At 41.8% G+C, this 24455-nt stretch overlaps 1 protein-coding gene across 3 annotated transcripts in view; it reads right to left on the bottom strand.

Moving 5' to 3' along the window:
• The window catches only part of SLC12A8 (solute carrier family 12 member 8), a 169987-nt gene that overhangs the window by 63326 nt on the left and 82206 nt on the right, over positions 1-24455 (bottom strand). For all 3 annotated transcript variants that reach the window (XM_027845273.1, XM_027845275.1, XM_027845274.1), the window contains exon 6: positions 11993-12106. In XM_027845273.1, coding sequence (XP_027701074.1) covers positions 11993-12106 — 114 coding nt within the window. The remainder of the gene's footprint in view (positions 1-11992; positions 12107-24455) is intronic.

The raw sequence follows: 24455 nt of genomic DNA on the forward strand, positions 1-24455 counted from the left end.
CTGTTCCCATGGATGCAGCTATCATCTCCATAGAGATAACTCCCAGATCTACACATCCAGCTTTCATCTCTTTCCTGATTTCTGGTCCTGTTCCTCCAATTATTATCTGTTTAACGTCTCCACCTGGATGTCCCATAGGCATCTCAAATGCTCACATCCAAAGCAGAGCTCCATTATCTTTACCTCTAAAATTGCACTTTCTCAATTTTTGTTGAAGGTATCCAGGTTTCCAACGAAGGAGTTATCTCGAATCTTTTTTTACTTACTCACCTCCCATATCTACTCAACTGTCAAGTCTTGGTGATTGTACCTCCTCAGCCTTTCTTACTTCCATGCTTCAGTCAAATGGCTTGCTACTCCCCTGTACAATGATACACCTCCCATTTCCATGCCTTTGCAATTGTCCCCAATGTCTGCATGCTCCCCCCCAACTTATGCTTCTTGGAAACTCCAGTAGTCTTCAAGGTTCAGCTCAAATGCTACGTCCTCCAAGAACCCTGTCTTGATTCTCTAGCTGCTTGTGATGCCCTGGAGAAATACCTTGTATTTTAAAATATATATCCTGGATCGTATCCCCAAAGTAGAATCAATCAAACAACAAGCATTTATTAAGGGCATGTTTATTACATGCTAGATACCTGTGCACTTGAGAGTAAGGGCTGTTCTTCTGTTGTTTGATTAGTCTTTCTATACCTAACACCTAGCATAATACCTGCTACATAGTAGGTATTTAATAAATGCTTATTGATTGTAGAATAATCTCTTTTTTACAGATAAAGAAACTAAAGCTCAGGGTACTCAAATGATACTAAATGTGACTGCAAGTTTATATTGATACAATTTATATCATTATATCATCAAAATTTTATATCATTACTTTAAGGTTTACAAAAGCTTTCCTTGAAACAGCCTTATGAGGTAGGCAATGTTAGTATTATCAACCTCATTTAAGAATAAGAAAACTGCCTCAGATAGGTTGTGACTTTCTCACCTTCACACAACTAGAACATGTCAAAGGTAGGATTTAAAAAGTCAGGTGTCTTCTTACTTCAGGTCCTCTGCTCTTTCCTCTTAATATACCATGATGAGCTAGAAGAAATCTTGGATAATATAATGTCCAGTTCCTTCATTTTACACTTTACCAGAGAACTGAAGTGACTTTCCCAAAGGCATCTGTAAGGGAAGGAATTTCTCTCTCTCTGTCTCTCTGTCTCTCTCTCTCTCTCTCACACACACACACACACACACACACTCACACACTACCTCAGTTGATAATCACAGAACAACCAAGATATAATCACAAGGTATCATGGAGGTGTTAAGGAGTTTTCCACAAGCCCACAAGAACATGTGAATAAGTCCAACTTGAGAGGACTATAGGGTGTTAGCCATTGGATGAAGGTAATTGACGTCACACAGGAAAGAGCATATGATTCAAAGACAGAATGTCATGTCTCCTGGACCCACATATAAAAACAGCAAGCCATTCAATAGTTGATGATCAAAAGCCCAGGAATGCTTTGTGGAGAAGACTCTTATTGGGAGGGAGGGAGATATTCTCTCCTCTCCAACTCTTGTCATCAGGACAAGTAGGAGATAGTGCACTCTGTAGAGACAAACACCCAAGGACTGACAGATAAAATGAAACAGCCCTCTAAGGAGGGAAAAAGCTTCAAGGAGCTTGATGCACAGTAGAGAAGACAGCTGGCTGTAGACTCAAGAAAGAAGCAAACCCTGGGAGTTCAATTGAGCTGTCTGCCCAACAAAGACCCTACTGAAAGGGGAACTCCATGAGGACTTTACAAAAAAGAGAAAGAATTTTTGTTATTAGGATATATGTGTATACTCCATGTGTGCCTCACTAACACTATTGTAAATTTGAACCTATTTGTCCCATGGATTCTGTGTGTACAGATGGAAGAGTGTGCCCCAGATTTTTGGAGAGGAATATTTTGTACCAAATATTCTTACTAAGACATCTTAATAAATGCCTTTACTAAAAGTTTGTTAATCTACAGGTTGATTGTTAATAGGAAGCATGGATGAGGGCTCAGGTGCTATCCCACCTCTGGGGATTCAACCTGTGAATTAAGTTCAAATTGGAGAATAGGCAAAAATGAGTTCTATCCACAAATCTTGTTAGTGGCAGCCAGGACTAGAGGTCAGTTCTGTTGAACTTGTATAATTAGACTGCTGCCACTTCATGCTGTCTTCCTTTCTTATCCTCTACTTTCTAAAGTAGCAATTCTCAGAATGTGGTCTAAGGACTGCTGGAATCTTTGAGACCCTTTTAGGGGATGTCCAAGGTCAAAACTATTTGTTACATTAATACTACAATGTTATTTGCCTATTAAAATACTCCTCACTTGTCTAACTACACATCTGTGTGAGGCCAGATCTTCTCCATAAACTTCAAAAAACAACATACTGCAACAAATTGAATGTAGAAATAGATATAAGAATCCAGCTGTCTTCTATTAAGCTGGACTTTAAAGAGATTTGCAAAAAATCTGTAAAACAAGAACACTCTTCTTACTAATTTTTAAATTCTTTTATATCTGGAAAACATACTTATTTTCATAAGAATATTTAATTATGTTAACTTGTAATGATTTATTATTATTTTAATGAATATTTTAAAATTTTATCCTTTTTCATTTCAAATATGGTATAGATATAACTCACATAAACAAAAGCTCTTTGGGGTTCTCAATAACTAAGAGTATAAAGGGGTCCTAAGACCAAAAAGTTGGAGAATCACTACCCTAAAAGAATTCAAGGATTATCCAGGCCTCTTAGAGTTTCAACCTGTGACTATTTTCAAATTCATCATCCCTACTCCTAAAAAGGAAGAGCTTCACTAAGGTAGGGAGACAAGAGTGTCAGATTGCATGGCTTAAAATAAGGTATTTATATTCATTGCTGAGTCTAATTATTCAGGCACAAAGTATTCTAGAATGGGCTGTGAGTGTGTGTGTAACTGTAGACAGAGGTACAAGCATTTCTCTAATTTTTTTTTCCAGGATAAAACAAGGTTGTGGCTGGGGGCAGGAGACCAAAAAACAGCACAGAAATTTTTCTAAAAAGCAGTTGAACACATGAACACACACACACACACACACACACACACACACACACACGTCCCAATTAAAAAAAAAAAACAAAACACTTGCGCAATGCCCCGGGGTGTGGAGGGATATGCTATTAGGCCAGGAAAGCCACTCAAACTCAATCCTTTAGATGCTCTTTCTAGCAAGCTGCCTAGAGCCTTGGGGATACAAAAGATTGAAATAATATATCTCAGCCCAGAAGTGGGAGGGATAAGGAGGAAAAAAGAGGATGGAGGTTAAAAAAAATATTTGTTATTCAAAAGTCATCTCCCTTATTCATTGCCAGAGGCTGCACCAGCTCCAGGAGTGAAACACATTGGAGGGAAACCCAGCTATGAGTCGATTAAGCCTAATCCTTTGCAAATCCATCACCAAGGAAACTGCCAATCACCACTGCTTTTTATCAGCTGAGGTGGCCTAAGAGAATATCTGTCCCAAGAGGGCTAACCCTAAGGGGTCCATCCCACCCAATGAGTGAGCATTTTGGGCAGAGGTAAATGAAAAGAAGGAAACTTCAAAAAAGCAGTCAGCTTGGAGAGGAGGCCCCCTCCCCAAACGAGTCTCAGCCTACAGGCACGTCCCAGAGCAGTGGACAACTAGCTGTATGACCTAGGGAAAGTCATTTCACTTGCACCATTGCTGATCATAACTTGCCAACCCCCAACCCTGGCTTAGTCCCACCATCCACTTTCCTCATATGCTGCCAAGTAAAAGCGGATAATTAACAAAACTGTGCTGATTGGGTCTACTACAAATTTATGTTATTTAATCTCAACTGGGCCCTCACTGCATCAAGGCAATCCTCTTCCTCCTTGATTTGATATCCCACTCTCCACAGTAGCTGCTTCAAACCTTCTCCTCTCTCCTCAGACCAGGGCATAGTCTCTTTGACTGAACTTCTGGGTTAGGAGGAAACTGGAGAAATGGGAGGCATGTCAGGTCTGGGTGAAGAAAATAAATCATGACACCCTGACAATCTCTATATCAGGAAGCTGAGACATGCTTTCTCCCTCTAGAATTGTCCATGTCAAGGACTCCCAAACAATGCCTGAATGAATAGGTTTTTCTGTGACCTCCAATCCCTCTACTGTTCATTTCTTTCCCAGACTGACACCCCTACCTGCACTGGCTTCCTTCTCAATCTCAAACCCTCAGGGAACCAGTTCAACTTTACACTACACTCATGAATCTCTACTCCCTTTAAACTATCTCCAATCATACCTTGCCATGCCCCAACCCTGGACACCTCCCATTATCTACCTCCTCTCCACATGCTGCTGAGTGGAGGTGGAGAAGTCACAAAACCATGCTGATTGGGTCCACTACAAATTTATGTTAGTTAATCTCATCTGGGCTCTCACTGCATCAAGGCAACTTTTCTACTCCTTGATTTGATATCCCATTCTCCACAGTGGCTGAGCCAAACCTTCTCATCTCTCTTCAAGATTCCCATGTTATCCTCTCTCCCTACCCTCTCAGCTGAGGATTTTGTCTAGAACTTCATTGAAAAAAATGAGGTTATTCGCTGAGAGAGAGACAGCTGGGTGGATCAGTAGAGCACTGGGCCTGGAGTCAGGAAGACCTGAGTTCAAATCCATCCTGAGATACTTACTAGCTGTGTGACCCTGGACAAGTCATTTAATCTCAATTTGCCTTAATCCACTGGAGAAGGAAATTGCAAACCACTCCGGTATCTTTGCCAAGAAAACCCCATGGACAGCTATGGGCCATGGGATCACAAAGAGTAGGACACAACTGAATGACTGAACAATAAATTTGCTGACAGAGCTCCGTCTTCTCCCTTTCTCCTCATCTTACATCCCTCAGACATCACTCTCTATTATTTCCTTTGCTGCAGTTTTCTGATGGAATGGTAGCTCTTCTCTTTGCCAAGGCCAACCTCTCCATACGCATCCTTGATCCCATGCCCTCCAACATTTCCCAGGAGATTATCCACTACCACCCCCACTCTCTACTCTTCACTTTTCCCCTAGCTATTTGCTTTTTCCTCATTGCCTTCAAGTAGGTCCATGTCTCCCTCACTCCTAAAAAAAAAAACAAAAAACTCTCACTTGATCTTATCATCTCTTCTAGTCCCCTTCTCATCCAAACTTCTTGAAAAAGCTGTCTATATTTTAATGTCTTTGGTTCCTCTCCTCTCACTTTCTTTTAAACCCTCTGCAATCTGCATGATATGAAATTAATCTGGAAAAATAGGTTGGAACCAATTGTGAAGGACTGTATGTGACAAACAGATAAGCCATTTGTTATCCTGGAGACAACAGGGAGCCACTGGAGATTCTAGAACAAGGGAGTAACCCTGTTTTGGGAATATCAACCACGTGGCAGCCCTATGGAGGATGAGTGGGAGAGGGGAGAGACTTAACAGTAGGAGATAAATGAGGAAGCTGTTGGGGTAGTCCAAGGAAGAGGTGATAGGGACCTAATCAGAGGGTAACCTGTGAGTAGAGAGAAGGGAGTGGATGAGAGCTGTTGACAGTCAAGGAATTGACAGTCCTTGAAAACATCACTTTTGATTGTCTTGAAGCACCTCACAAGTTAAATACATCTGTTCATTTTTAGTATCGGTCTATTCCTGTCATAGGAGTATAGATGATAATAGCTTAAGAGCTGTAAGGAAACTTGCTGTTACCTAGTCCAACCCCAAGGGCAGCTGGGTGGTGCATTGTAGGGAGTCAGGAAGACCTGAGTTCAAATCCAGTCTTAGACACTTACTGGCTGTGTGACCCTGGGCAAGTCACTTCACCTTGTTTGCCTCAGTTTCCTCATCTGTAAAATGAGCTGAAGAAGGAAATGGCAAACCCCTCCAGTATCTTTGCCAAGAAACCCCCAAATGGGGTCACAAAGAGTCAGACACGACTGAAATGACCAAACGCCAAAAGTCCAAACCCCATTGTTTTATAGATGAGGATACTGAGGAGAGGTGATGGCTTACCCAAGGTTGCATAACGTTATTACAATCTTGCCTATTATAATCTTGACCAGTTCTCTCTGACCCGAGATTTCTCCTTCTTCCCCAGAGATACACTCAGACCGACAGCCCTGCACCAGAGGAACAGAAAGCATTGAGGTACTGTAGAAAGAGCATTGAGGGGGCAGCTAGGTGATGCAGTGGATAGAGCACCGGCCCTGGAGTCAGGACAACCTGAGTTCAAATCCGGCCTCAGACCAAACGCTCGACATTTACCAGCTGTGTGACCCTAGGCAAGTCACTTAACCCCAATTGCCTTAAAAAAAAAAGAGAGAGATTGAATTAAAAAGTAGGACAGAGCTGTGCTGGACTCTGTCCGAACTAGCTCAGGAGAGCCAGTGCTAAAATTTTGAGCTTTTATGTCTCAGAAACTGGCAACAGCTACAAATCAGGGTTTGATTTGTTGTTTTGTTGATTGTCTAGGCTTAAGAAAGTGATAGAGAAAAATGCAGGTTAGTGGGGAGGGGGTGGAGAGCCGGTTGTTAAACATTTACCAGTATACCTCTGGAATGGGAGGACCTAGGCTCAAATTTTCCCTCTGATGTTTACTACCTGTGTGATCTTGGGCAAGTAGTGACTTCACTCTCCTCATCTGTGAGATGACTTCTGGGGTCCCTTTCAGTTCTAAATTTATGATCCTGTGAATCTACTCTCCATAGCCCACACACAGATAGACTGACAGTAACTGGAAGAACTAGGATTCGAACCTAGTTCCTTTGACCCCAATCCAGTCCCCTTTCCACTCTGTCACACAGATGTCACATTAGTTGTTATCAGTGCAAGCAAATACCTTTAAGAGGATATCCTGGATGACTCTATTTGATGGGAATCCCATTTCCCATGAACTGATTTACACCTGTTGACATCTCCAACCTTCTGCTATTCAAAGTTATTACCAAGAATAAAAATATTTGGGCTTGCTGAAAACTAGACACAGAACAACTGAATACAGCCAACTTTCAATTATCTAGGCGCAGAAGCCAGCTGGTTAATATAAGTTCACAGATATCCTGAAAACCTTTTTTAAGTCAATAGTTTTAGCCTATACTCCAATCAACCTTTTCCCTAGCACTATTTCCAAGAAGCAAAAATGACTGGTTCAAGTTTTTCCTGCCTTATTTGCCCCTAAATTGTCAGTTAGAAGGCTAATGAGTTAGAACAGTCACATAAGGGAAGCAGGAGGTAGAAGGAATTTTAGAGTGTAAATAATCCATACTCTGGTTCATTAGCACTTGGGCAGTCAAGAATGAAAAGTGCTTTGTGAAATCTGTGTCCCGTGGTCATCTGGGGTCAGTAGATTGGTTAAGGAAGCTGCAGCTGCTTGCTTCCCAGGTGGGGGCATCTTCTACAGTTCCATTAGAGAAGCCTCAGAAATAGATGGTCAGCTCCCTACACATGCAGCCTTTCTTGACCCGCTCCACCCGGTCCCTAGCTTCCACCCCTCCCCCAACAGATGAACACAGATTAACAGGCCTACACCAGAGCCATGGGAGGCAGTGTGGTACAGTGGAAAGAGCCCTGGTTCTAGAGTCTAAGACCTTAGGTTTAAATCCTTCTTTTGATTTTTAGTACCTGTGTGACCTTGGCCAGCTAGGAAGCCTAATGGATAGAGTGCTGAACCTGGAGTCAGGAAGACTCATCTTCCTGAGTTCACACCTGGCCTCAGACAGTTATTAGCTGTGTGACTCTGGGCAAGTCACTTCATCCTGTTTGCCTCAGTTTCCTCATCTGCAAAATGATCTAGAGAAGGAAATGGCAAACCACTCTAGGATCTTTGCCAAGAAAACCTCCAATGGGATCATGAAGAGTTGGACTGACTGAAAAACGACTCAACAACAGTAATCTTGTCACCTTGGGCAATCAATTTAACTTTCCCGGGCCTGTTTCCTCATTTGTAAAATGAGGCGGGGAATGGAATAGAAGGCCCCTGAAATGTCTTCTCCCTCTAGATTTATGATCCTATGAATCTGCTCTCCACAGCTTGCAAACAGATGGACCACCTGCCCTATGATTGTCCCAAGGACCATAGAGGAACATGAAGACACAAAAACTCGCACATGGAAAACTGAGAAAGAGAAGCCCCAGGCTACTGTAAATAGGGGAAGTCCCTCCTTCGGTGCCCAAACTAAGAGATACAATGGTACCGAATGCAAGGCATTCTTCCACTGCAAAACCCAGAGGACCTCAATCAACAAATCAGCCCTAGAGAGGGTCTCAAAGGATTGCATAAGAGAAAGGCAGAAAGTGAACGTGAGGTCTGTTGTCCTGGGCACATCCGTTAATCAATTAATTAACAAGCATTGGTAAGTGTCTATGTGTCAGGTCCAAGGTATACAAAAACAAAAATGAAACAGCATCTGCCCTCAAGAAGCTTACATTCTAAACACCAACATTGTGCAATGATCAACTATGATTGACTTAGCTCATCTCAGCAATACAAGGATCCGAGACAATTCTAAAAGACTCATGATGGACAATACTATCCGCATCCAGAGAAAGAACTGATGGAGTCTTAATGGAAATTGAAGCATTTTCTTTCTTTATTTTTTTCACTTTTTTCTTTTTGGTCTGTTTCTTCTCTTAAAGCATGACTACTATGAAAATACATTTTGCATGATTGCACATATATAACCTATATCAAATTGCTTACCATCTTAGGGAAGGAGCGAGAAAATTTATAACTCAAAATTTTATAAAAAAATGAATGTTAAAGACTGTCTTTACATGTAATTGGAAAAATAAAATACTTTTGTTTAAAAAAAGAAGTTTACATTCTATTAGGGAAGACAGCATGTGCACATATAGGTATATATGAAATAAATACGATGGGGGTAGGGGGAAGGAAGCACTAACTGATGGGGGAGAGCAGCAAAGGCTTCTGATAGATGAGCCTAGAGCAGGGATTCTAAACCTTTTTTGGTGTGTCTTGGACCCCTTTGGCAGCTAGTGAAGCCTATGGTCCTTTCTCAGAATCATGCTTTCAAATGCATAAAAGAAAATTCATAAGATGGTAAAGGAAATCAGTCATACTGAAATAAAGATGTGGTTTTTTTTCCCCCATCCAAGTTCATGGACCCTGTGAAATCCATGGGGACCTTAGGTTAAGAATCCCTAGACTAAAAGGAAAGTAGGTCTTCTTAGAGGGGGAGGTGAGGGAAAAAATTCGAGGGAAGGTATTGTTTCTTCATGTGCTGCCATTCTCTTCCTTGACATTGCCAGCATCACTTGGTGCTTGATTACCCGGCGGGCATGGCTTTCCGTGTGGAGGGAAACTCTCTTTTGCCCCCAGGAAGACTTAAGAGCCAGAAGCTCTCTGAAGAGCCATTGTAGGGTAAAGGAGGAATAGGGAAAATCAAGGAGGAAAAATATGACTATGTTCAGAGTGTCAATCATTCCCCCCCCCCCGCCCCCGCCAAGGTTCTCTTTGACCCAGGCCTAACACTGAGAGGAAGACAAATATTTCTATGAACCCATCAAGAATTGGCAAGCTGCAGAGCCACAGGGTATGGGGTTTCTGAATTACAGCATGCATCGTGGTTTGGGAGGGGTCAGTCTGGCCCCAAGATAGGAATGTTACTTCACCCAAGAAGAAGAAAAGAATGTTAGAGCTGGAAAGCACTGGTGAGATCACTTGATCCACCCCCAACATTTTACAAATGAGGACACTGAGGCCCAGTGAGTTTAAGTGACTTGCTCAAGATCACACAGCTAATATGCTGAAGAGCCTGGTCTAGACCCCAGGTCCCCAGATTCCCAGGCCACATTACAAAGAAATATGTCTTTCTATTATATCAGCGATAAAATAGCCATATAAAATTAGAGCTGGATTAACTTGTTCTGAAATCAGAAGAACATTTAGGGATTTGCAGCCCCTTATATCATCAATGAATAATAATATATCCATTAGAGTAATAATCATTAGTCAACATAAATAAATATAGTCAGTGCTTAATAATGCTTATTGATTCATTGAATGATAGTCATAGCTAACATTTATGTAGAACTTTAAGATTTATAAAGCAGTTGATGTATATTACTTCATTTGATCTATATAACAGCTCTGTAAGGTGAGTGTTATGATTATCTCCATTTTTCAGATGAGGAAGCTGAGGTACAGAGATGTTAAGTGACTTGCCTGGGGTCACACAGCTAGCAAACGTCTAAAGCAGGGTTCAAACTCAAGTCTTTCTAACACCAAGGCACTCTATCTACTTCACCAAGTTACTTTCATACATATCACCATATACAATATAACACGTAAGGTAGTATGGTCTAGTGGATGGAGGGCTAATCTTACAAGTAGCTCACATACTACCCCTGACATTTACTATCTGGGCACCCACGGGTGAGTCTTTTTACCTCTCTGAACCTTAGGTAGCTCTAAAAACCTGTAAGTTATAGACTGGCTAAAATCTGTTAGGGCTGGGTGGGGGTGGGGGAAAACTGACAGTTCCCACACCCATGAAAATCATAGATCCTTGATATACAGATGTATACATAAACGTATATAAATCCTAAAGGAATGGGATGATAAAAGATGATGCTGAGTCTTGGGAATCAGGCATCTCCACTTAGCTAGATTTACACCCCCTTTCATACTCTCCTTCTGAAAGCAGAAGTGAAAACATAAATTTCTGGAAAACGCCTTACAGGTATTCCACAAAAGTCCTTGTCGAGTGCCTTATCATGGCCTGAAGGTGACCCTTGGTTCTCAGAGGCTGCATCCATGGAACACAATCAGTCAATCAATTAAACAAGCACCTACTATGTGTTAGGTGCTGTGCTAAGCTCTGGGATACCAAAAGAGGTAAATGACAGTCCTTGGCCTCAAGGAGCTTACAAGCTCTGCTGGGTCCTATCATGAGATCGCAATAATAGATTTAGAGCTAGAAGGGCCCACAGAAGCCACCAAATCTAGTCCTCCTACTTTACAAATGAGGAAACTGAGGTCCATAAAGGTTAAGTGACTTGTCCAGGGTCACTAAGTGCTACTAAGTATCTGAGGTGAGATTCAAACCCAGATAATAATTATTATAATTAATAACATTATTATAATATATTTATAATTAAGATATATAATAGCTATTATAATATATAACTGAATATATCATTATTATCATTTATATAGTGCTTTGAGGTTTACAAAGTGCTTTACAAATATTATCTCATTTTAACCTCACAACAACCCTGGGAGGTAAGTGCTATAATTTTCCTCACTTTACAAATGTGGAAACTGAGTCTGAAAGGTGCCTTGTGCAGTGTCATACAACTAGTAAATGTCAGAAGTGAATTTGAACTCAGGTCTTCCTGACTCCAAATCCTGTCCTCCATCCACTGTGCCATCTAGATCTATTCACTAGGCCACACTTCTCAAGCTAGAAAAGCTTTGAGTATGAACCCAGGAATGGACTATATGTCAGTCACCCAAGGCCCAACCATCCAGAATCTCTTTTTTGTGTCTAGGACTCCTTTGGCAGTCTGGTGAAGCCTACAGACCCCTTCTCAGAAACATGTTTTTCAATGCATAGAATAAAATATATAGGCCTACAAAGGAAACCAGTTATAGATGTCATTCTTTCCCATTCAAATTCACAAATCTGTCTTCCCCCTTTCCCCACTGAGAATCACAACTCTAGAATTCCATGGCTGGAGGTCTGGCTATCAGATGATGAAATTTTTGGTCCATGTGACTTCATGAAGACGGCCTGTCCACAATAGTGTGAGTGGAGGTATGGGGAGAGGCATGCTATCAGCAGAGGAAATCCCTGCACCAATGAAATCAGAGAAGTTTTGCGGGATTGAAATGGAAAAACTTTGACGACCCAGGCAGCTCTCTTTGCCTGTCACCTCCAACAGGAAAGAGAAGGAGAGGGTACGCTCATGACCGTACCTGTGGCCGCAGGAAAGAAAACCCCAAACACGGTGAAGAAGGACTCCCCAGGGCTGTAGTCTGGCAGCGTGTTGTTTTGGAGCAGTTCCGGGCTGTACCCCACAAAGCCATGGTCTGAAACAGGGAAAGGGCAAGAGAAAGTGGGTCAGGTGGTTGCTTTAGCTTTTAAGTGAAAACACCTCTTGTTGTTTGACCTTTCTATGCTTCAGTTTCCTCATCTATCAAATGAGGGGGTTGGGCTGTATGGTTTCTAAGGACCTTCTAAACCTATTACCCTATGATCCTATAATCCTATGAACTTTAGCACTGCAAATCCGTCAATCAAAATAATAAGAGCTAGCATTTCCATAGTTCTTTATGACTTACAAAAGGCATTGCAAATATTATCTCATTTTTAGTCTCACAACAACCCTCGTACTATTATTATCATCCCCATTTTGTAGATGAGGGGACTGAGGAAGACAAAGGTCAAGTGATTTGCCCAGGGTCATGTAGGGTCATTGTCTGAGGCAAGATTTGAATTCACATCTTCCTGATTCCAAGTCATGGTGTTTTGCTCTACTGCAGTCACCTAGGTAACATTTATATAACACTTTAAGGTTTGCAAAGTGCTTTACATATGTTAGCTCATTTGATGAAGAGGTTATTTATTCCTTTTCCTACAATTAGAATGAGTCAAAACCAGGTAATAGTGATGTTCAAGTCACAATGAAGTGTTCTACATGTGAATACTTTATACCATTAGCATGGTTTACTGAATATTTAGATAAGTATACATTTACTCTTAAAATAAATAAAATTCTATTAAAATATATGAGGGCAGTTAGGTGGTATAGTAGATAGAGTGCCAGGCCTAGAGTCAGGAAGACCTGAGTTCAAATGTGACCTCAGACACTTAGTAGCTGTGTGACCCTGGGCAAGTCACTTAACCCTGTTTGCGTCAGTTTCCTCATCTGTAAAATTAGCTGGAGAAGGAAATGGGAAATCACTCTAGTTTGCCAAGAAAACCCCAAATGGGGTCACAAAGAGTTAGACACAACTGAAAAAGGACTGAACAACAACAAAATAGCTGAACAAGTGAATTATTAATCATTATACTTTAAAAAATTATTATTAATTTGACATACATCAACATAAACATACAAGGAACAGAAAAGGAGGGTTATATATGAAACTACGAGTCTATTATTTACAGCTATTTTAAGCGTATATTAAATACAGTAGTAGTAGTAAAGCTGCCTTACTTACCTACGTGTCCTCTTCTGAACTTCCTTCTTCTCTCTTCTGTTATACTTAATATGCCTAAATTTAACATGGATACCTACATAGCAAGTTTGCAAAGAAAACAGACAGGAAAAATAAAATAGAGGACTCTCTCAAGGCACTCTAATGGATTTTAAATCCTTTGTTTAAGACCCACTGGAGAGTAAGTCTGGAGCCAACAACCCTCATAACTCCGGTTCCTGTAGCATATATCACAGGGTCTGCAGTTAGAAAGCTTGGAGTTAGATATTGGGGTCAAGTTGTCGGGTCTCTGGGAAGAGAGCTACCACCTGTCTTGTCTTTTACTTCTAGGTACGCCTTCAATGTACACGTGGGAATTCCCTTATTAATCCTTCTTGTTGTTGGCCAGTTGTGTCCAACTCCTTGTGACCCCATCTGGGGTTTTCTTGGCAGAGATACTGGAGGGGTTTGCCATTTTCTTCTCCAGCTCATTTTACAGATGAGAAAACAGAAGCAAACAGGGTGAAGTGACTTGCCCCGGGTCACACAGGTAGTAAGTGTCTAAGACTGGATTTGAACTCAGGTCTTCCTGACTCTAGGCCTGGCACTCTATCTACTATACCACCTAACTGCCCTCATATATTTTAATAGAATTCTATTTATTTTAAGAGTAAATGTATACTTATCTAAATATTCAGTAAACCATGCTAATGGTATAAAGTATTCACGTGTAGAACACTTCATTGTGACTATCTACTACACCACCTAGCTGCCCTAATTAATCCTTAAATATCATGAATTATAAATTAATCCAAACCTTATCTTATTCACAGAATAAACTAGACTAGTGGGTTTTCTTTTTTTTTTGTTTGTTTTTTGTTTTTGGTTTATTGGTTGTCACTGAAGAACCTTTAAATAAATTTTTACTGATTTTTTTTGTTTTTATGTTATTTAAATTTCTCTTAGTAGTCCTTCCCCTCTCCTCTCCTAGAGAAACATCCTATATATCATAAAACTTTTAAATGAAAAAGACAAAGAGAAGAAAAATCACCAAAAATCATTCAATACATCAAAAGTCTGAAAATATTTGCATTGTTCCATATCCCTGGACCTCTCTGCCCTTTGCAGAAGAGTGAGGGAGGAATATAGTCATTATTTCTCTTTGGAACCACATTTTCTACTTGTAATTCTACAATGTTCACTTTCATTTCTTTGTGTGCAAGGTTGTTGTCCTTTCTATTTACTGTATTGTAGTAACTGAGTATATGGTTTTCTTGGCTCCACTTACTTTACTCTGCATCAGTTCATGTAAGCTTTTCCATGTTTCTCTATATTCATCACAGTCGCCATGTCTGACCACATGGCAATGTTCTATTACTTTTCATGTACCACAATTTGGAGCAGCAGATCCAAGAAGGAAGTATAACCGAGCTTCTCCAACCTAACCTTTCTGCAACTAGAAAATATACCAAACCAAGTCCTGGCCAGGAAATCCAAGAAAAAAATATCACAGTCATCATTTTCCAGCTCAGGTTGGCATAGGGAGACAGAGAAATTTTTGGATACCTGGGATGAGTGTGAACATTGCAGTGAACACTGCTCCTGGCCAGAGCAAGTCTTATGTAACCTTCTAGTGCCAAGGGACAGAAAGAGGAATGAGACTGTGCCCAAGGGCAAGAAAAGGCACAAGACCCATAGCAAGACACTGAAACCTTGTATAGGGTACATGAATAAGTGCCAACTGGCACCTTGTCACTCACTACTCGCAGATCCAGAGTACAATGGGGTGGGGGACCTGCACCCAGGGGTGGTGTTCAGGGATAAGGAGTAGTAGTGAGACAAAGAACAAGCTCAGAAACAAAGAGTAGCTGTATGGTTCTAACCTCAGGAGCAGAATGAGGTCTCAGCTCCAGCCTCCAGGCCAGTCTGAAGCCTACAGCGGAATAACCAGGGCAGGGATACAAGACCAAAGGGGAGCCTATAGTTTTGTCACTCTGAACTTTCAGAGCATCCCAGATGGTTGATAGTGGCTGATTCTAGCAGCAGTCTACTGGAACTTGCAACTAGGGACAAGCTTACAGGAGTATTGCTCAGACCCAAACCCAGGTCAGGAACTCACTGAACTCAGACTGGGGGGGAGGGGCAATGATCAGAATTTGCCCCAGATCACACTGTTTTGGGAGCACTGAAGGCTTGCAGATCCCCAGCCTAAGCTATCTAATATCCTGTAATAACACAATAGTCAGTATCCCAAGAAAGAAGGAAAAAGGATCCAAGAGGATAAAAGCTCAGCTTAGACATTCCCCCCAGAAGTATCTAAAGCCCATCCCTAACATAAAGTTCAAGGTCATGCAGACTGGAAGAATGAGCAAACAAACAAACAAACAAAAAAATCTCATCATAAAGACCTATTATAGAGCCCCCAGGAGATGCTCAAGACACAAACCCAGAAGTAGAGAATGACTTCAAAACATCTTCAATAAAAGAAAAACACAGCTTGGACCCAAGTCCAATCAGAATTCCTGAAAGAGACAATGCAAGTATTTTTCTTAAAGAGCTAAAAAATTATTTTAATAACCAAGTGGAAAAAATGGAAAAGAAATGCGACACATGAAAAAAAGAATTAGAAAGGGAATTAACAACTTGGCAGAAGAGGTACAAAACCTTGCCCAAGCGAAAACTCCATGGAAATTAGAATGGACCAAGTAGAAGCCAATGACTTAATGAGACAACAAGAAATGTTAAAAAAACAAAGTAAAAAGACTGGAAAAAAATTAGAAGAAAATATAAAGCATCTCATAGCAAAAAGGCAAAGTAGAAATACAAATACTATACCAGTTACCTCCTGAAAAAAAAATTAAACTCCCAGAAATATTATAAGCAAAATCCAGAGTTTCTAGGTCAAAGAAAAAATATTATAGGCAACCAAAAAGAATTCAAGTACCAAGGAGCAATAGTCAGGATCACACAAGATTTAGTTGCCCCTACTATAAAGAGAAGTTAGAACTTACCTAGTAAAACCGACTACAATATTACAGGGAAAATACGTACCGCAGCTTGTTTAGTCATTCCCCAATCAATGAGTATCTCCTTTGTTTCCAGTTCTTTGCTATTACAAAAAGTTCCCTTATAAATATTTTGGTACATATGGGGACTTTCATCTTATCAATTGCCTCCTTGGGGTTTTATGCCTATAAATATAATCTCTGGGTCAAATAAAGGGTATGGACATTTTAGTGACTTTATTTGCAAAATGGCTGTATTGATTTATAGCTCCATCAACAATGTACTAGTGTCCCTATCTTCCCACAAATCCTCCAACACTGACTCTTGCCATCTTTTGTCATTTTGCCAACTCACTGGGTATGAAATAAAACCTTAGGGTTGCTTTGATTTACATTTCTCTTATTTGTAATGATTAGGAGCATTCTTTCATAAGGTTTAAGAGTTTTCAATTCTTTTAAGAACTATTCATATCTGTTGCAAAATGGTTTTTTTGGTTCTGTGTGTGTATGTTACATATATTATACATAATGTGTATATATGATATCAAACTCTTATCTGAAAAAATCTGATAAAAGAGTTTCTTCCCATTTGACTGCTTCCCTTCTTAACCTAAATTAATTTTGTGTAGAAGTTTTTCAATTTCATTAATCAAAATTATCTATTTTATCTTTTGCAATTAACTGTCCTTTGCTGGGTTGAGAATACATATCTTACTCATAGCTGTCAGATGTCTATGATCTGTTTCTCTTCTAATTTGTTTATAGTATGGTCTTTATTTTTTTAAAGTTTTTTAGTTGATTTTAAGTTGATTGCGAAATACGTTTCAAGATGTTGGTCAAAGCTTAATCCTTGCCAGTCTTCTTTCCAGTTTTCCCAGAAGTTCTTATCAAATAGGGAGGGCTTTCCTAAGTAAATTTATGTTTTGGAGTTTATCAAACCCTGGGTTATTGAGATCCATTGTTTCTGATTCTCCGTTTAGAGTTTCTAACATACCCTGAATTCTTCTTTTAAACCCAGACCCCTCCTAGGCTGGTCCCTCTCTGGAACATCAGGCCTGGTTTCCCTCACAAAGCCTCTGAGAGCAGCTCTCCTTATCTTACCCTGGCTTTCATGCTCTAATACACGACAGGAGTATCCTTCCCAGACTGCTCCCAGCAGAGGAAATATTCATTATCCCCATTTTTACTCCCTCCCCCAACCTTGCTTCTCTCCTTGCCCACAAAGCAAAAGCTGAAAGAGATACTGGGCCCACAAGGACACCCCCATGCCACCCAGGGCCTCTGATCTCCCGTTTGATCTCTTACAAATTAGAAGGGAGTAATTTTCCACTTTCTCTTAAAGAGCAGAGGAATTTAGCTACTCAGTCAAGCGTCTCCTCTTAGCACTGCCTAGCAACAGGTGCAGCCCCTTTTCATAGCTACACCTTGCCTCATCCCACACTGCTATAGTAACCGTTCTTCACAAGTGCTGAGAACTTATGTCCCAACCAGAAAAACGAAGCATTCTGACCCGCAGACTTAGCCAGATTTTTAAATAGCCTTAAGTTGATTCCATCGGAAGAGCCTTCTGCTTTCTTGTCTAAAGAGTTCCTTTTGCACGGCTTGTGTCTATGGCCATGAGCTAAGAGGATTTTAAAATGTCAGGTGCCCTTGGCCAACAAACACCCCGTAGGCTCTGTGTTTTAAGGCTCCTGCTTTGGAATCATCTCTGGGAATAGGTGGCTTGTTTCTGTTTCCCTTTTCGTGCCTCCACAGTCTCCCCTGCGCTCCCAGACCCCAGCTCTTCTTTTCTTACCACCCCCCCACTCGGTCCAATCAATTGCTAAGTATGATCAACTCTGTCTTCAGCATCTCTGTCATTCAGCTCCTTCTCTCCACTCACATAGTGGGAGCTTAATAAATGCTTTTTGGCTTGACTAGACTTGACAAAAAGCAATCCTTGTGAAATAATATTGCTTTCATAGGAGCTTAAGGTCAGTTAGTTCCTCTGGCCTGAGCAAAACTTCCTTGAAGGTGAGGTGGATAAGGCATTGGCCCTGGAGTTAAGAAGACCAGAGTTCCAATTTGATCATAGACATTTATTAGCTGTGTAACTCTGGGGAATTCATTTTGCCTCAGTTTCCTCAATTGTAAAATGGAGATAATAATAGCATCTGCCTTGCAGGGTTGTTATGAAAATCAAATTAAGTAATATTTAAAAAGTTCTTGGCATGCAGTAGGTGCTATATAAATGCTTATTCCTTTCTTTCTGTTTCCTTTGCTGTATTTGTGACTTCTCAGGAATTTTTGCTTCATTGGAAAAAAATAATAAAAAGTAATGGAGTCTAGCCTTCCCCAAGCAGAGAGCAGATTTTGGAATCTGTGGTTATCTCTCTTTGGCTTTAACATTTTTCTAGGTGCATTAAGTCTCAAACACAGTGCTAACATTTTGATTGACTTTTCTTTTGCAGAGATCATCTTTCCCTCAATTAAATTTGTGGAGGAGGCAGGAACCCAACCCCCCACATAAAAGAGTCAATTCTAGTTTCTCCGCTGGCTGACCTCACTGACCAATATTACAGAAGGGAAAAACCACTCCAGCCAGCTTCTATTACTGCCCTGGACATGAGCTCAACCAAGCCACACTAACTCACAGATCTCAGCTCCCGCCCAAATTTACATTTATAGAGTACTTTAGATTTACAAAATGCTTTTTTCACAACAACCCCTGAGCTAGTAAGCTCAGAGCTTGAATTTGAACTCAGGTTTCCTGACCCAAGACTCTTTTCATTCTGAATAACGATTACGGAACTGGAGAGAGATCAGGAGGATGGGGCAAGGAAAGCTGAGTAATGGACCCGGGCCCCTAACCCAGGAGACCTGAAATTAGTCTGATGAGCAACACATATATTGTGTGACTTTTCTTTTTAATTCAATTTTGTTTTATTTTCAGTTCTAAATTGTCTCCCCCCCCTTTTTGTCCCCCCACCCACTGGGAAGGCAAGAAAAATAAAACCCATTACAAATGCACATAGACATGCAAAACAAATTTCCACATTAGCCGTGTTCTAAGAAAAAAAAAGGCAAAAAAAGAAAGAGAAGAAAACACGCTTCAATCTGCACTCTGAGTCTATCATTTCTCTTTTGGGAGGTGGATAGCCGGTTTCATCATGACTCTTCTAGAACTGAGTGCCGTGACCTCTTGACCTTCTCTGACAAAGTCCAGGTATAGGGGAAGAAGTTACAAACACGCGTAACGTCTGCGTGGAGGGCACCGTGCCTATGTGACTGAACAACAGACATGCTCCAAGCCAACCACTGAGTCACCGGAAGTGATGAGGAAATTTAAAGGGCCTCTTTCCCACCCTTTCCCATCTTGGGTGTTCATGACATCAGCTCATGAGTCACAGAATGAGAACCACGGGACCTCAAAGTTGGAAGGCACCTCAGACGTCATACGACTCAGACCATACCTGGCCAAGAATCCCTTCTGTAACACCACCAACAATTCAGCCTTTGCTTGAGGATCTCAGAGAGGTGAAAGTTGGGGGCGGGATGGTGAGGACATATAACCTTCAGAGGCAGCCCATTCTACTCGATTGTTCTTTAGTCATTTTCAGTGACCCCATTTGGGGTTTTGGCAAAGAGACTGGAGTTGTTTGCCATTTCCTTCTCCAGCCCATTTTACAGCGGAGGAAACTGAGGCAAACAGGGTGAAGTGACCTGCCCAGGATCACACAGCGAGAAAATGTCTGAGGCCAGATTTGAACTCAGGAAGATGAGTCATCCTGACTTCAGGCTATTACTCTGTGCACTGTACCATCTAGCTGACCCATTCTACTTAAAGGCAGCTTTAATTGTGGGGAAGCTTTTCTTTAACCCAAAATCAGCCTTTCTGGGGCAGTTAGGTAGCGCAGTGGATGGAGAACCGGCCCTGAAGTCAGGAGGACCTGAATTCAAATGTGACCTCAGACCAAACACTTGACACTTACTAGCTGTGTGACCCTGGGCAAGTCACTTAACCCCAATTGCCTTAAAAAAAAAATCAGCCTTTCTGTGACTGCCATCCTTTGCTCTTAGCTCCATCCTTCGGGACCAAGTGGATCAAGTCTAATGACAGGACTGTTAGCTAACCTACCAACCTAGAGCTGGAAGGACCTGAGAGGCCATCTTAACCCAACCCCCTTATTTTACAAAAGAGGAAACAGAGGCCCGGAGATGCCCTTACTACCTATCATGCAGGTAGTAAGCAATGAAAGCAAGATTCAAACCCACGTCCTCTGGTTCCAGAAGCAAGGGCTGTTTCTCTTCCACAGAGCAGCATTTTTGAAAGAAATAATAACGACAACGACAATGGCTAACATTCACATACAGCACCTACTATGTGCCGGGCACTATGCTAAGCACTTTACAATTATTATCTCATTTAATCCTCACAACAACCCTGTGGGATAGGTGCTGTTATTATCCCCATTTCAGAGATGAGGAAACTGAGGCACACAGAGGTGAAGTCACTTGCCCAAGGTCATACAGCTAGTAAGTATCTGAAGCTGGATTTGAACTCAGATCTTCCTGACTCTAGGCCTGGCACTCTAACCACTTCACGACCTAGCTGCCAATTGTGAAAAGATGGTTATCATATCCATCCCTACTCTATGTCTTTCTCATCCTCATCAAGTGGACGAAGGGGCATAGTACTACCTATGACCTCAGTTTCCTCTAATCAGCTGAGGCAGTAGCTGTCTCTGGAATTCTTTCCAACAGACCTTCTGCCCTTTTTTTTTGTTGTTGTTGTTGAGGCAATCAGGGTTAAGTGACTTGCCCAGGATCACACAGCTAGCAAGCGTCAAGTGTCTGAGGCTGGATTTGAACTCCAGTCCTCCTGACTCCAGGGCCGGTGCTCTATCCACCGTGCCACCTAGCTGTCCCACCTTGCTGTCCCACCTTCTCCCTTCTTTCCTCCCAGTTTCCTTTGAGAGAGAATCATGAAGCCCAGGATTTGGCAACCTATGGTCCCAGGGCTAAACCTATATGGAAGCCTGTTTTTGTACAATCTCAGAGAGGTAAGAATATTTTTGGGTCCCCCCCCCATTTTTAAGGACAATAAAACTTTTAGTGTTAAAAAAAAATTCTTAGCTCACGAGTCTGTTCAAAAACAGACAGCCGGCAGAATCTGACCCATGGGCCATAGTTTGCTGAACCTGATAGTCAGTCAGTAAGCATTTCCTAAGCACTTATTCTGTGCCAGGCGCCATGCTAAGTGAATGATGGCTCGATCAACACGCTCCACAGGTGACTAGGGACAAGTCATCTGACCTTTTTGAGCTTCTATATCTTCACCTGTGGGATGGTGCTAATAATATCTTCATTATCTACCTTTCAAGGTTACCGGAGGGTCAAGGGTGGAGGCAAATTATTGTTGGCCAATGGCTCAGAGAAGGCCACAATTGCCAGGGCCAGTTGTGCAACCCTGGAAATGCCATGCGTATTGGAGGCTAGGTGACAAAGTGGAGAGCGCCCTTGAACTCGGAAATCAGAAGTCTGACCTTGAGCCTCCCTTCTTCTGCTTAGCCCTAGGACAAATCTCTTTGCTTCTCAGAGACAAAACTTTGTCTCCCTATAAAAAGAGGAGCATCAGGTTTCACGCCTTACTTCTCCAAGTTGTTTTTATTTTGTTTTGGTGGAGAAAATTCTTTGTCCCCCTTAGGGCTCCATAAAGAAAGCCCTGTGTGCTTATGATTATTTGCTCCTTTATTTTGTCTCCTGTCATTCGGCAGGACTGAGAATTATTCTAAAACAATTTTGCTTTCCTTCTTATTTAGTTTTTTTCCTTTATTTATTAAATTTATTTATTTTTCTTTTTCAACATTCACTTTTATAAGATTTTGAGTTCCAAATTTTCCTCCTCTCTCCCCTCCCCAAAATGGCATGCAATCTGATATAGGCTATACATGTATAAACCTATTAAACATATTTCCACATTAGTCATGCTATATCGCTTTCCTTCTAAGAATCCCACTGTACTTTATTAGCCATTTGGGACCGAGTTCAGCGAATGATAATCTACCGCAAAAGGACAGAAGGAAACATAGACACAATCAGATCCAATGCCTTCATTTCTCACCCAAATGACATTCTGGTTCCTGTCTCGTGACTTCCATGATGTGTTTTCTATAATAGCTATTTATGATGTTATTTAAACCCCATACTGGACTGTAAGCTCCTCGAGGGCAGGAGCTTTTATCTTCTTGAAGCTTTATCTCTACCACCTAGAGCAGTGCTCTGTAGATGAGCCATGGGCAGCTACGTGATATAAGGGGCTGGCCTTAGAGTTAGGAAGAACAGAATTCAAATCCTGCCTCAGATACTAGATGTGAGACCCTGGACAAGTCATTTAACTTCTTCCCTCAGACTCCTAAAATGGGACTAATTATTATTAATTATTAATTAATTATAGCACCTACTTCACACGGTTGTTTGTGAGGATCACATCAGATAACATAAGTGAAGTACTTTGCAAGACAATGTTAGCTGTTGTTATGTTAATAAAACTATTATTTTAGTTGTCTCAGTCATGTCCTACTCTCCATGACCCCATTTGGGGTTTTCTTGGCAAAGATACTGGAGTGGTTTGCCATTTCCTTTTCCATTCCATTTTATAGATGAGGAAACTGGGGCAAACAGAGTTAAGTGACTTACCCAGGGTCACACAACCAGTAAGTGTCTAAAGCCAGATCAGTCTTCCTGACTTTGGGCCTGGGCCTATCCGCCCCATTATCACTGTAGTAGATACTTAATACACGTTCGCTACATTGGATTTGTAGCGCAGTGGATAGAGCACCGACCCTGGAGTCAGGACCTGAGTTCAAATGTGACCTCAGACACATGACACTTACTAGCTGTGTGACCCTGGGCAAATCACTTAACCCCATTGCCTAGCCCCCCCCAAAAATATTGAAAAGAACCAGGAGAACTCACTTGCTTGGCTGACTGATGGTAACAAATGGGATTCCCTGTTTCCTGGGGTTGTGAAGAGAGAGGAAATGGATTCAGATCCTACCTCAGCTCCTTAGCAGTTGGGTGATCTTGGGAAAGTCATCCTTCATTGTCTGAGCCTCCATTTCCACGCCTGTAAAAATGGAGCTAGCTAATCCATTCCTGCCCTAAACCTGTGGTCCTATAAAATTAAAATCATTCCCAGCGTCTACAGAATTTACATATAAGTTGGTCACATGGTTTTTGCAACAAAAGAACCCGAAAAACCCCAAAACAAACGAACAAAAACCCTCCAGTACTGTTTGAGCTTTAGGACTTTGATATACAGAAATATACAATATACAAAAAAAAAAAGACCAAGAGAGATAAGAAGGGGAGTTATAAAGACAGACCGAGAATGAGAGAAAACTGTGAAGCCTGACTGTCTCGGGGTTTCCTCCCACCTAGGACTTCATGACCTGCGAGCGGTCTGCCTCGCAGAAGCTGCCGGTACATTGTGGTTCCTTGGGGTCAATTCACAAGGGCTGGGAAGCCGAACCCCACCCTCCCGTGACTTTAGCCAAATGCAACAGGGTCTGTGCTCCAGCCAAAGCCAAGACCATCCTGCAGCAGAAGAATAAAGTCAGCCCTACGAGGGACCTTCCAAACCATTCCCCAGCGACATCCAGAGAACCAGCAACTGCAAAGGAATGTCAGCCCAGGAAGCTACAGCCTGGCAGCAGGGGCGCCTGTCTGGCTTATTTAGTCTGGAAAGCCCCCTGAAGCCTATGCAACGTAGATGTTCCATTGCTATTGGGGTTTTCTCTATGCAGCCCCTGTTCTTACAGCCCAGCCCCCCAGAGCTGGGGTGGAGGTGGTGCGGCTGAACCACAGCTGTCTCTTCCTCAACCTCTCCTCCTCCCTGCTCCACACGCTTCCAACACATCGCCTTCGGGGTCACTCTCCTCCCTTCTTAAGGTAGAGAACCTGCCCTTTCCTGGGAACACAGGGACGGACAATGGGAAAGGCTGGGCCCGCCAGGAATAGAAAGAGGGGAGGAAGGGCCTGGAAGAGAGCAAGGGAAGGAGGTGGGGAGGGAGCAGAGGAGAGAAGGCTGCCTGGACCCCAAGGGAAGCGGGTCAGGGAGGGGTGGGGCTTCAGAGATCACAGGAAGAGTAACTATGGAAGGAAGAGGAAAGGAGAGGCTGGGAGCAAACTGATTCTGGGAAGCCACACACACACACACACACACACACACACACACACACACACACACACAC

Source organism: Vombatus ursinus, unplaced genomic scaffold, assembly GCF_900497805.2.
Source record: "Vombatus ursinus unplaced genomic scaffold, bare-nosed wombat genome assembly UNPS02014959.1, whole genome shotgun sequence".
Taxonomy (NCBI): domain Eukaryota; kingdom Metazoa; phylum Chordata; class Mammalia; order Diprotodontia; family Vombatidae; genus Vombatus; species Vombatus ursinus.